The sequence below is a fragment of the Equus przewalskii genome, chromosome 5, assembly GCF_037783145.1.
Source record: "Equus przewalskii isolate Varuska chromosome 5, EquPr2, whole genome shotgun sequence".
In the NCBI taxonomy this organism is placed as follows: domain Eukaryota; kingdom Metazoa; phylum Chordata; class Mammalia; order Perissodactyla; family Equidae; genus Equus; species Equus przewalskii.
Window position 1 is genome coordinate 86,757,188 of NC_091835.1, and position 14,120 is coordinate 86,771,307.

Sequence of the window (14,120 nt, forward strand, 5' to 3'; positions counted from 1 at the left end):
TCTCACCCTCCCTCTTCCACCATAATTAATACACAACGCTTAGTCTCATTTGCCCCCGTATTTCTAAGACATGAATTTCCTATCCTTCTTTCTTTAATACCTTTACAATATGCGATGGCAAAAGGCTCCCACTCTCCCCATCACACACTTCAACGTTAGGCCACAAACTGAATCAATAAATAATTCACTTCCCCAAGGACTTTGTTTAAAAGGCTTCCTCTCTCAGTGACCCAGCTCATTCAAAGTAACTCCTCTTTCTTTGAGGTGGAGGTTAATTCTCTTCCAAGGCCAGTTTTTTAAAAGATAATTGAGAAAAATCAGGAAAAAAAAGGGGGAGGCAGGAAACAACCATTTGAAAATGCTGTTTTTCTGTATTGTCTTATTTTTATGTTTCTGGAAACTCCATCAAGTATCTTGACCGTGGAGTCAGAACTTCAGAAGTAGAGACCTTTTATGGATCATGCACTCGGTTCTGGACTTCTCACTGCTGAGCTGGCCGACTTGCTGAATTTAGCATCAAGACCATTTTCCTAAAGATACTATGTGTTGCATCTGACTGATGTTTTGAAGTCGTCATTATTCATTTAGTGGCCAAAGGGGATAGTATTTGTAGGACCTGGAAAAGTGATCAGCTCTGCTTGGTTTATTCCTTTGTTCCCAAGGCTGAATTTAGGGTGTTGTGTTTTTCTTTAAAAAAGTACCTGCTTTGGAGAACATTTTGAGTGTGTTTTTGTTATGTTTCTGATTGTCCTGTTAGACTAAGCTACGTTCAAGTCTACATTCTCTTCTAGAGTATTAGATCTTTGAAATAATAATATACTGTAAGTATAACAGTAATAGCTTACTGCGCCAGGCACTGTTCAAAGTGCTTCACACACGTTATCCCACCTAATCCTCTCAACAACCCCATCAAGGTACATGTTATTATTATTCCCAGTTCACAGATTAAAAAAAAAGCTGAAGTACAGAGAAAATAAGGACCTTCCCCAGGATAATGGAGCTGGTAGGTGTTAGAGCTAGGGTTCGGAAGCCGTCTCTGCGTGTGCTGATGCCATGCTGTGCAGAGAGGAGTGCTGGGATCCGGAGCAGGCGTCCGGGCTCTGCCATTTCCCACCTGATGACCCTGACGTCCCTGGCCTCAGAGGGAGCGGTCAAGCTGGCCTGCCTGTGCTCTGAGATGTTTCTGAGGATGACTGGAAGGAGGATGAATCTGGTACATGCATACAATGCATGTATAACGCGCTGTATTAGTAAAATAAAAGCAGCCCCAGGAAGATTCTGGCCTCCTTTGTTCCTGCTTGTGAGCTTCGTTTTGCAGGCCCCCGGGGATGCGGGCCTGTGAAGGACTTGCTGTTTCTGACCACCAGCTTTGAGGGACGCAGGCGCCGGCACAGCTCATTCTTCACCAGACTTCATCACCTGAGCAGCCGCCACGGTTCTCTCCAACGGGGTCTTCTCCAGTCTGTCCATTCAGAGGCTCCATGTCTGTGTTTGCTCTTTGGACAAATAAAAGATCCTACATTTCATCAGAGAGTGGGTCAGATGTAGGAGCTGATGACAGACTATGCCCAGTGCTGATCTACAAGTTCCAGACTTAGATGGATGGTCTGATTAAACCAGAGGGAGAATGAATTTTTACCATTTTAAACAGTCTAAGTTAAAGGCCTTGATTTCTGAGTAGTATTTTAAAATTTCCCAGATTCGAATACTATTGGAATCAAATACTTGATTCAGGAAGGAAGGTGAGAAGTTCTAGGGAGATCTGTTTTTAAGTTACTGTTGTTCCTGAGAGCTGTTTGCTCATGTTGTGGTTGGCCTTGAAGAATCTGTCCAAAATTAGCAGATGTCTGTTAATGCCGATGAAATTTGTGATGAGACACCACCCACCTTCCTGAAAGCAAGTGCCGTGCGCCCTCTCCTTCCTCATCGTGGTGAGAGCCGTCTGTGGGTCTTTGAGACTTTTTTCTGAAAATAGAATGACGTGACGATGAGAGAACTTTGGTGAACTGTAACTCGCAAGTTGGATTGTGTTAGGAAAATGAAAACCCCTTCATGTCCGTGAATGATCGTCCCACTCCTCATCCTTGTCACAGTGTTCAGCCTCCTGTCTTCATAGATCTGGCCCTAGATCATGAATGCTGCCTCCTGAAACTCTTTCTGCAGTGTTATTTCACAGCAGCTACTTTGGTTCTCTTCCAAACATCTATCCATGAGGCTAGATGTAGACGTTTATCTATGGCTTGTCTTGTATGTGCCCTGAAGGTGTATGTCTGTGACTATCTCTTTCATTCTGACAACTAGGCACCCTCTGAAAGTTCCCTACCCCTCTGCCTCCTCCTCTTGTTCTCCGCAGCTTTCCTTTCTCCTCCAACTCCTGTAAAATGTACATATTCCCTAATTTCTACACTTAATTTTAGTGTCTCCTCTCTCATACTCTTTGGTTCATTCGCTCAACACATGTTTGTTGAGCCACTGGGAAGCTCACAGGACTTGCTAAGTTCACACTTGTTCAACAAGTTCCCACGTTAGGGAGCTTACAGCCTGGTGAGGGGGACAGATGACAAGAAGGGAACCAACCCCTGTAAGATTGCTGATTGTGACAAGAGTGATGAGGAGCACAGACATGGTTAGGTAGAGAGTAAATAAAGAGGGGCGACAAGGAAGGAAAGGCTCTCTAAGAAGGTGACATCTCAGTGGGGATCAGAAGGAAGCATGGTGGGTGGCCCTGAGAGCTGGGTGGAGAGTTTCTGGCAGGGGAACGTAGTGGGCAGAGGCCCTGAGGTGGGGAAGAGCGCCCTGTCTGTGCATCTGAACAATGGGTGGCTGGAGAGGGAGGGACATGGGCAGGGTTGGGAGCAAGGCAAAGACCAGATCATGCAGACCAATCAGACTGTGTGTGCGGTTCAGATAAGGGCACAGAGCTTCTTGTGGAGCTAGTGAAGTGATAGGATTTGTGATTTTGGAAGATTTCTCTGACTTCTGTATGCAGAATAGACTGGGAATAACGAAAGCAGAGTGACCCATTGGGAGAAGGCTGCAGCTGTCAGGGAAGGAAACCCACGACTTGAACTATTTCTGTTACGCGGATGACCCCCCAGGTCTGCATTTCTGGTTCAGATCTCTTTTGCCTTTTATTGCTGGACGAGTGGTTCTCAAAGTGTGTTCCCTAGACAGCAGCACTGGCTTCACAGGTAAGCTTCTTAGAAATGCAAACCCCAACCCAGTGAGTGAGAAATTTAGGACTGGGCTCAAGAAACCGCCTTCAACATTCTGTCCAGGGGGTTTTGATGCATGACAAAGTTTGAGGACCACTGCCCCTAAGTCAGTGGTTCTCGAATTTTAGTGACGTCAGAGTCACCTGGGTGCTTGTTAAACTGCACGTTGCTACCCCCCCACCACGGTCTCTCTGGCAGATTGGGGTGGGAGGGAGGATGCCCGTCCTGCTGGTCTCAGGACCACACTGAGAATCTTCACTCCCTAAGGGACACGTCCGCCTACCCCCCAGTGCTCTAGAGCTCTGCAGGGGCAGAACCAGATTCATCCACACCCCCCAGCAAGCTCCTCCTCCTGCCTTTCCTGCTGGCCATCGTGTTCGTATTTCCCACACCTGTGATTGCTGTGTCTCTCACTCCTTTTGTGTCTGTCATTCTTCCTCTCACACTCCTGTATCAGCCAGTTTCCAAGTCCTAAAGCTCTTAGTTCCATATTGTCTTTCCATGTGTTCACTCTGTTCCATTCCACCTGCTTCAGGTTCTCATTGTCTCCTCCGGATAACTGTTGAAACCCATTGACGAATCCCCTCTCCTAATCCTCCAACGACTAGTGAATGAATCATCGTCCTGGGGATGGAGACCACAAAGAGTCTCCAGGTGACCTGTGGTGTTGAACTGGGCGAACCGTTTCGGAATCTCCCATCTTGAATCTGCATTAGAATCACCTGGAGCTTTTTTAAAACTACTAATTACCAAGGCTTATTCCCAGCAATTCTCATTTAATGGGTCTCAGTGGGGCCCAGGTTCATTCTTTTAAAGCTCTGCAGTGGGCTGAGACCCGCTGGGATATGTGGAAGATTCAGAGCAAAGGAAGACAGTCAGGGACTCATCAGGTGACTGAACGTAGGGACTGAAAGAGACGTCTGAACGTGAGACGTGGTTCTGAGTAAGGCTGAAGGATTAGGAGCCAGGAGACTTGTGGGGCAGAGTCAAGAGAAACGGGGAATTCAAGGGGAACGACTGATATTTTGGAAGCAAAAGGATGTCGGGTTCTGGATATCCTAAGTGTAAGGTGCCCGCAGGACATTGGAAATGTCAACAATACAGTGGAATGTGGGTCTTGAGCACGAGGAGTCTCTTCTAGAGATAACGACTCGAGAGTTGTTTACACAGAGGTGGCTGGGCAGATGAGGACCTTGAGAGAGGACATAGGCTCTGTGTCCCAGGGTGGGGCTCGACCCAGATTAAAATCACCTGGGCTGCTTATTAAAAATGCAGATTCCCGAGGGGCTGGCCCCACGGCTGACTGGTTGAGTTCGTATGCTCCACTTCGGCAGCCCCGGGTTTTGCTGGTTCGGATCCTGGGCGTGGAAATGGCACCGCTCGTCAGGCCGTGCTGAGGTGGCATCCCACATGCCACAACTAGAAGGGCCCACAACTGAAAAATATGAAACTGTGTACTGGGGGGATTTGGGGAGAAGAAGAGAAGAAAAAAAAAGATTGGCAACAGATGTTAGCTCAGGTGCCAATCTTTAAAAAAAATGCGGATTCCCAAATCCTTTCCCCCAGAAACTCTAATCCACTAAATCTGTGTTGGGGCCTGGGGATCTGGACTTTTTATGCCTCGCATGGTGATGGCAATGCACACTAAAGTAGACAGAGAAGGTGTGACGACAGAGGCTTGAGGAACATCTGTGTGTGGAGGATGAGAATTAAAAAAGGGTCCTAGTGGAGAGGGTGGTCAGATGGTATGGAATCTGAGGGCAACCAGAGGACCTTGAATAAGAAGAGTGAGCAACAGTTTTCTTAAGGCCAATACCTCAAGTGATGCAGCCAAGTGTCCTTGTATTTTTCCTTTTTTAGATTGGTTGCTCCTCACCAACCTAAGCTCCAGACCAACCTACTTTTAACCAAAGTAATAGTTAAAAACTCAAATTTTGGAGTCAAAATGCTATGGTTGAAGCAAATTCTCTTGTATAAACTTTTCTACATAAGCATGAGCAAATAACTTAGCCTTGCATAGGCCCACTTTCCATCTGTAAATGAGGAATAATCGTGTCATTGTTTAATATGATTTTTATAATAATTAAATAGCACAATGTATATAAGGAACTTAACATTGTGCCTAGCACTTATAAATTGTTTAATAAAAGGTAAATACTATTTGGATGCCCAAAAGCACTGTAGGTGGCAAATTAAAAGTACTCAAGTCAATTGCTGAATTAAATCTGATGCGGAATGAAGAAGGAACATCCTTCAGCTTTTCTGATCTGGGTATGTAATGACCAGCCAGCCATCTTGGAACAGTTATGTCAGACCTGAGCAACTGCAGCCCTTTGGCCAGCTGTTTTTGGAAACAAGATCAAATGATCAATCAATAACCATTGATTCAGCTCCCTGCTCTGGGCAGGCAATAAGATTCTTGACCTTAGAAGCCTATAAGTGAATCAGGTAGACTACATATAAAAGAGGAGAAGGGGCCGGCCCAGTGGCACAGCAGTTAAGTGTGCTCATTCTGCTTCAACGGCCCAGGGTTCACAGGTTCCGATCCCGGGTGCGGACATGGCACTGCTTGGCAAGCCATGCTGTGGTAGGCATGCCACATATAAAGTAGAGGAAGATGGGCATGGATGTTAGCTCAGGGCCAGTCTTCCTCAAAAAAAAAGAGGAGGATTGGCAGTAGTTAGCTCAGCGCTAATCTTCCTCAAAAAAAAAAAAAAGTAGAAAATGAACCTCTATAGACAGCATTGTGTAGAATATGTCCTACAGGGAAGCTGACTGTGGACTGAGGTCACTAAGGAAGACGTCACAAAGGAGCTGGAAACTGAATGTCGTTAGTCTGTGGTTAGAGAAACCATAGGGCCGTCCGCCCACGGCAGGAGCTCCCTGTTGACCTGAAGAGCTCCAGTATTCAGTTCAGTGCTCTCTTAGCCCTTAAACCTTGATATCCGAATGTTTTTTATCTTATCTAATAATGAAAACAAAATTTAATATGGTCGTAAATACACAGGTTAAGAAAGGATGATTTTGGCCTGGATTTGACCAATTAGATATGCTTAACTTATTGAGGGAGGTGCGTAGATACCGCAGTTTTTGAAAATCTCGATTTCTTCAGGCATATTAGGAAAGACTTTTTTCTCCAATAGGGAAACAGTTGATGGAATGTCGTCATTCTTGTGTCCAAGGCTGCTGAACAGACTTCAGCAAACCTTACCGAAGACGAATGACGGAGAGTTAAACCCTAATGTCTGGCCCTTGCATCCAGCATGAGTGTCTTATAGGAGAAGACGATAGTACCAGAAACCTGGAAATAAGCTGGCATCATCAGATCTTCAGATTGGGAGAAGGGAAAACTGGTCCTGTGAAGCCTGATGTCTGCCCTCACCACATCTCCAGAGCAAACTAATTCAGCAAGTGTGAGCGAGTGCCTCTGCGTCTCATGTGCTTTGTAAAGGTTGGAAGATGAAGCAGTAACTTCAGGAGCCAGCAGGAAGTTGCTGAGTGGTCTGAGATATCGTCTTTAAATCATAAGGATCATCATACTCAAGGTCATCCTGCTCTGATCACTTAAGCACTGCTGTAGCTTCCATGCTCCGGAGGAAAGAGCAGGTTACATTTAAATGAAATCAGCAAAGGGACAGAGGCCATGTCTTTCATTTTGCCTAAAGCATTTCTGAGTTTTGGTGTCTTTATCTACAAAATGTTGACCATAATAATCTCTGATGCATCTACTGATATAAAGTATGAGAAGGTGCTTTTAAAATGTTAGTGACAGGGGCTGACCTGGTAGCACAGTGGTTAAGTTCACACGTTCCGCTTCGGTGGCCTGGGGTTCGCCAGTTCGGATCCTGGGTGCAGACATGGCACTGCTTGGCAAGCCACACTGTGACAGGCATCCCACATATAAAGTGGAGGAAGATGGGCATGATATTAGCTCAGGGCCAGTCTTCCTCAGCAAAAAGAGGAGGATTGGCGGTGGATGTTAGTTCAGGGCTGATCTTCCTCAAAATAAATAAATAAAATATATTAGTGACGTGATAGAGAAGTCTTTTTTTTTTAAAAGATTTTATTTTTTTTTCCTTTTTCTCCCCAAAGCCCCCAGTACATAGTTGTATATTCTTCGTTGTGGGTCCTTCTAGTTGTGGCATGTGGGACGCCACCTCAGCGTGGTTTGATGAGCAGTGCCATGTCCACCCAGGATTCGAACCAACGAAACACTGGGCCGCCTGCAGTGGAGCGCTCGAACTTAACCACTCGGCCACGGGGCCAGCTCAGATAGAGAAGTCTTAAAATAAACAAGAAGAAAAAGTGGAGTGGAGGGAGGATGAGGGAGAAAAGCATGAGGGTGAGCAGGAATTGCACGTGTGACATAAAAACAACTTTAGGGCAGAAAAAGACCTTGGGGAAGAACCCTATCATTTAAAAAAAGTGAAATGAGGCCCAGGGAAGAGAGGTGACCTGTGTTAAGTCTCACAGCAAATTAGTGGTGAGAAGAAAGAAAACTAAAAAGGGAAAGAAGAAAAAAATACCTAAGAGTTAGAAGTCAAAAGGGTTCTTGCTGGGGCTGGCCCAGTGGCGCAGCAGTTAAGTTCATGTGCTCCACTTCGGCGGCCTGGGGTTCGCAGGGTTGGATCCTGGGCATGGACCTACACGCCGCTCATCACGCCATGCTGAGGCATGCATCCCACATACAAAATAGAGGAAGATGGGCACAGATGTGAGCTCAGGACCAGTCTTCCTCAGCAAAAAGAGGAAGACTGGCAACAGAAAGGGTTCTGCAAGAACTGACGTGGGAGGTCTGGTAGCACTCACCAGGCCTCTCCTTAGTCTGAAAGTGCTCCTCTGCCTTTGGAACTGGGCTGAGGGGACCATGCTGGACCACGGCCCCCTGCGCAGGAGTCTTCCCAAGGGTCCCCATCAGAGAGCAGGGTCAGCACCCTCCGTGCTCGGTGCTCACCCTTATCCACCCGGCTCTCGCTCTCCAGGTCAAGGTCCAGGGGAGAAATCAGGGCCACACCTGCTTGCTTTGCTCTCATTCCTCCATTTTACGAAATGAAGCCACCAAAAAAAACCCTTGAGGTTACTTTACTTTAGAGATTCAAAGAAACATACATTCTCAAAATTATTTTAGTTTGTTGTTACAGCACCGAAACATCTACTTATTTGATTTATTTGAAGAGGAATGTGTCTGCTGTAACTTAATGATTTTTTTTCTTTTTATGGCAGTTAAGTCAGTACAACTAACAATGGTGGGACAATATGAGTCTTACATGTGGAGCTGTATCTTTAAGGATAAAAACTTTTTCATATCACATAAAAAGATATAAAAATTTTTCTTAAGTTGTATCTCATTTATAGAAATGAAGATGATGAAAGAGATATTCCCATGAAATAATTTTAGAAACAGGGAAAAAACAAACAACAAAACCTCTCAGCCACACGGTGTGTCGGTCTCTGGTGGACGAGGCTGCAGGCGTCCGTTAGTCCCCGTCCCCACGGGGAAGCTCCCTGTGCAGTGCTCACCGTTCGTGAACTCATCTGAAAGTCTTTTGTTCCCTATAGTTCATATATGTTTAATTTTAAAGTGACTGAAACCATCCCACATGGTAACGACATAAGAAGGGAGGATGCAGTGATTTCCTTAAATGGTCATTTTTGTCAACAAGATAGACCTTGCACCGCCCTGCGAGCAGCTCATAGTCCGTCGTGACTTCCTCAGCTCTCAGACAGACTCCCCTGACGACACAGGCCACTGGTCCCACAGTGAGTTCTGACTCACGGGCTCTGGAAGTCTTGCCCAGAAAAGGAAAGCAATTCGTGCGAAGAGCCGTGCCTCAGGAAATGTGACAGAAAGACATTACCCCTAATAATGATTTAAACTAATAAAATAAGTAAATAAAAAGTTTGCCGTTCTTCCTGTTTCCAAAGTCAGTGTCCCAGGAACCATCATGCAGCTTGAAAGCCATTTTAAGGCTACGTTCCAGAACTCAAACTATCGAAGACATGCTGATCAGGACTGTCAGGGACATGCGGCTGAAAGGAACGGCCACCAGTCAGTCTGGTGGATGAGCTAAGCTGTCAGTGCTCGTCAGCCGAGCCTGAGTCTGTCAGTTCAACGAGCGACTCTGCTGTGCAGTCTCACGCAGTTCACTGACCTCAGTGTGGTGTAGAACCCTTCGGATAACTGGTCAGATGCGTGTGGGTGACATATAAGGAAGCCACGAGTACAGAGTGTTGCTTGTTGGGCTGCCTATGCTTCACCTCGAGCCCAGTGCTTGTCAGGTGGATTCTTCTTTCTCCTACACCAAAGCCCACCTCTAGCCACCACCACTGGCTGTGCCACACCATCGCCCCCCGTTAGAGACACCAGCGCCCTGGTTTGAACAGCTCCCGCTGCCTCCTGTGCTTCTCCTCTTACCCCCAAGGTCTGTTCTGCTCATTAAAGGGGGCCCAGCAGAAAGACCCTTTTAACACAAGTCTGATCACGTCACGCCCTGCTCCAGGTCCTTATCGTGGCCTCCAGAGCCCTGTGTGGTGGCCCTGCATGCTCTCCAGCCTCCCCTCCTGTCCTCTCCCTTCCACTCCAGCCTCCCCTCGTGCCCTCTCCACTCCTCTCCAGCCTCCTCTCCTGTCCTCTCCACTCCACTCCAGCCTCTCCTCGTGCCCTCTCCACTCCTCTCCAGCCTCCCCTCTCCTCTCCAGCCTCCCCTCCTGTCCTCTCCTCTCCAGCCTCCCCTCCTGTCCTCTCCTCCCCACTCCAGCCTCCCCTCCTGTCCTCTCCTCTCCATTGCAGCCATGCTGTGGCCTCCGTGCGTTTCTGGACCACTCCAGGGCCACTCCCACCTTGGGGTTTTTGTGCTGTTTCCTGCACGTGGATGCCTGGGTGGCTCAGGTGTGGCCTCTCACCGTCTTCTCTGTGGTGACGCTCGTCGCCTCACAGCCACTGTTGCCTATCCCCTTGCCAAGCTTCCGTATAAAAATGTTCTTAAAGGAGAGTTTTATATATATATGTGTATATAGAGTGTGAACATAATTGTATTGCATTTTTAGCAACAAAATGCATTCCTCGTGACAAGAGCTGTGCTCATTCTCTCCTCTCCCTTGAAACCCACAGACGCCTCGCCGGAAACGCCTTGACCTCTGTTCCCAAGGGAGCATTCGCCGGCCTTTACAGCCTCAAAGTTCTGTAAGTAAAGCAGCTATTATTTGCTGTATTTCTGATTTTAGCGTCAAGTGGATGCTAATTAGCTTGTAAAGGTTGGGACCCTCTGGGAAGCTGTTGGGAGCCGTGGGATGACTCGCCTCAGTTCAGTCCACCTAGTTGGTCCTGAAGAGCCATGTGTGAAAAGAATTCACCTCTCCTCTCCTAACTTTAGTACTAAATTTGTTCGCCTCTAAGTAACCACTTATCAACTCAAACTTCTAAAACAGCATTTCCCTTTCCTTGTGTGTTATGAAGTGGGGGAGAGTCTCTTGAATCATTTGATCACCAGGTGATGCTGACATGACGAGATCACAGCTTCAAGCCGTTTGCAAAGTCTGTTTGCTGATGATGCTGGGTAAGGATGAGCTGAAAATGCCAAGTTCGTGCCCACTGTGAGCAGACACGGAGAGGCCTCATGCACAGACTCACTGAGCAGCTGCTTCACTCAGAAATGTTAACTCATTGAGACATAAAAATAGGTTTTCTTATTGTTTTATGTCTATCTTCCCAGTTTGTTTATCAGAGAACGCATTATTGAATACCTCCTTCTTCTAGGACCCATGGCTTACTTTTCTTTCAGTTTTTTCTGTGTAGAAAAAAACAACGCATCTCAGTAGAGAAAATAGATAATGCAAGTTGAACATCACACCAGGAAAATATCATCGCAGAGAAAATAGCCTGATTTTATTTTTTTTCTTTGAGATAAATGTTATAAACTCTGGAAAGGCATTTGATATATTTCTGCTTAATGAAAACTGCATTTCATTGAGCTGAGAGATCCATAGGCTCTTTTAAAAAAAGTAGTTTTATTTAAATTTAATATTTTGTTCAAGGTCAAATTCAACGGCAGAACCACTGTTTGGCCTGCTTAGCTCCTTGGGTTTGGTCCCCTCACCCTTGAATTATTTTTGCTATTAGGAAGAAATTTTTTTTTTTTTTGAGGAAGATTAGCCCTGAGCTAACATGTGCTGCCAATCCTCCTCTTTTCGCTGAGGAAGACTGGCCCTTAGCTCACATCCGTGCCCATCTTCCTCTACTTTATATGTGGGACGCCTGCCACAGCATAGCTTGCCAAGCGGTGCCATGTCCGCACCTGGGATCCGAATCGGCAAACCCCAGGCCGCTGAAGCAGAATGTGAGCACTTAACCGCTGCACCACCGGGCCAGCCCCTGGAATCAATTATTCTAATTCACTTAACAAAAATGCACATTGGATATGCTGAGCTAGAGTGTGTGTGTGTGTGCACCACTCAAAGTGGCATTGAACAAATTATTGCTGGAAAGACCAGTGAGTGTGGTCCACATCCTTGAGGAGCTCATAATCTAGTAGGTTGTGGGGTCGAGATAGTGGGCCTGACACAGACAGACAGATCCCCTCTGAGTCCTTTGGAAAGTGTCTGGATGTGTGTGCGAGACCGTGGAACCACAGGCATTGGGAACCATTTGTTCAGTCTGATGGTTCAGATTCAGCTTCCCAGGAGTGATGTTTTTCCAGAGAAATGACCCAGGAGCCGAATCTCAAAGCACAGCCAGGACTCAGCCGCCCACAGGAGGTGGCACCTGGGAGGACAGCACACAGACAAGAGGCAGGAGTCGCCTGGATGGACGGCAGCTCTGAGCAGGCTGGTGCTCGAGGCTTCAGGAGAAGCAGGAGTGTCTGGAGAAGAGCCTGGAGGAGAGAAAGAGCCCTGGCCACAGGGGTCCCATGTGTCACGTCGAAACAGCGAGGACAGTGTTCTGTTCCAGGCGAGGGAGGGAAGTGAGGAGGGCCTGGCAGTTGAGGTCGCTCGCAGCCAGCGGGCAGAGGGTTAGAGGAGCCAGGCCTCCCTGAGTTGTCTTCACTGTTCCCTTTCCTTCGCCGGCTTGGAGACCAACGCTCAGCGAGGACTTCCGTGGTCAAATGTCTTGAAAGCATTTCAGCATCAAAGCAGCAGTTCTCAGTCGCGATCGTCCACCCACCACAGAGTGTTCTGGAGCCTGTGGGGCCTTGGTTTGCTAGATGGTTGGCCTGGGGTGACCTGTCCTGCGATGTGCCGGCATGAAGACCTCCCACATCTGCTGGCCGTGCCTCCACAGCAGGTGTCGCCAGCAGGACTGTCACACGTAGCAACACAAGAGGTTCTGCTACACCCGACAATCTGTGCAGGAAAAATTAAGTGCAATAAATATATTCCCTCAAGTCAGTGGATGATTAGCTCAGTCTGTGCACCCCGTCTATTCAGGCATGATTTCCAGCCACACATTTCGTTGAAAATGGTGCTCGTGCAGCAGCAGAGCTACATCAGCAACCAGGAAACAAATTCAAGGTGCACAACGCGGAGAAGTAACACTTCCTAAAGTGCTGTCATTAGATCAGCAGAGCTACCTCAGCAGCCAGGAAACAAATTCAAGGTGCACAACGCGGAGAAGTAACACTTCCTAAAGTGCTGTCATTAGATCAGCAGAGACGTGAAACACAGGCCTCTTGTTGAACTTCATTAAGCTCAGTTCGCGGTGCCCTCCGCTTGTGTTCAGTGCGTCGCGTGAGGGAGCGTTTGGGGGAGAGCCGGCCATGTTCCGAGAGCTGTGTCCTGGGGGCACTTGAGCAGCTGTGACTCCACCTCCCGCTGGAATATCTTAGACAAAAACAGAATTTTCTAATTAACTCATTGGAGACCTATAAGGATATAATCAAGATAACTTGCTCGTTTTGTCATTTGAAAGGAATTAAACAAAGTTCTTTATTTAGGGAGAGATAAGGACTTAAATTATGTAATTTTTAATTACTTTTTGGTGTTTTACTGGTAGAAGTAGTTGAAAACTTAAATTGCTGGGGTAGCTGGGGCAGCTTTAAAAGCCATCGTTGGTAAAGCTGATTTAAGTTCCATTTTCTGAAGCTACTGAGAGAGTTTGCAACTATTCAGTGGAGGAAAACCAGCTAAATGTCTCTCATCCTCTACTCCAATTTTCCAGTATTTTAGGAAGACCACATTTTAATAGTTTTGCTTTTTGACTAGCAAAACCAAGAAACGGTTCAGAGGAGGATGCCAGCATCGTGGCCGAGTGTGACCCTCTGAGTTATGGCCACTCAGAGACCCGGTGAGCAACCAGCCCTGCACAGCACCGCAGAGCACCTGAATGCCGTGCCCCACATGTCTGAAGGTGGTGGACTCGACCTCCGGGGGCAGAGGAACTAGGGGAGCAGCCCCCCTGACAGCAGCGATCTGAGACGCAGAGCCTCACACCGCACGCATGCCAGCGACCACAGGCTGCGGGGCAGATGGCACTCCTGGCTTGGCCCTGCCCCCCAGTGGTGCTGATGCACACGTCCTGAGGCTCCAGGACAGGGGTGGATCTGGCGACCTGCCCTCCCCCTCCCCCGGCAGTGGCACCGGTCTCTCCAGCAGTGAGGACGACATCCAGGCATGAGTCTCCCCAGCAGGGGCAGGTGCCCTGACCCAAGGTTTAAGAGTGGGCCACCAGTGTGTGCCAGTGCTGCCACCAGAGGCTCAGGCTGCCAGGTGGCACATGTCCGGGGCTTCAGGACACAGAGCAGTGCTGGTGACCCAGCCCCCTCCTCCCCAGGCAGTGTGCTGGTCTCTCCAGCAGTGAGGACAGCAACGAAAATGCAGATTCACCTGCAGGAGCTGGGTGCCCTGACCTGAAGTCTCAAAATGCACACCAGTGACTGGAGGCTGCTGGGCCAGCAACAATGCTTGTGGCTT

At 47.7% G+C, this 14,120-nt stretch overlaps 1 protein-coding gene across 3 annotated transcripts in view; it reads left to right on the forward strand.

Annotated features, from left to right (window-relative positions):
• Window positions 1-14,120, forward strand: part of LGR5 (leucine rich repeat containing G protein-coupled receptor 5) — a 114,719-nt gene that overhangs the window by 56,822 nt on the left and 43,777 nt on the right. For all 3 annotated transcript variants that reach the window (XM_070622111.1, XM_070622110.1, XM_070622112.1), the window contains exon 3: window positions 10,327-10,398. In XM_070622111.1, coding sequence (XP_070478212.1) covers window positions 10,327-10,398 — 72 coding nt within the window. The remainder of the gene's footprint in view (window positions 1-10,326; window positions 10,399-14,120) is intronic.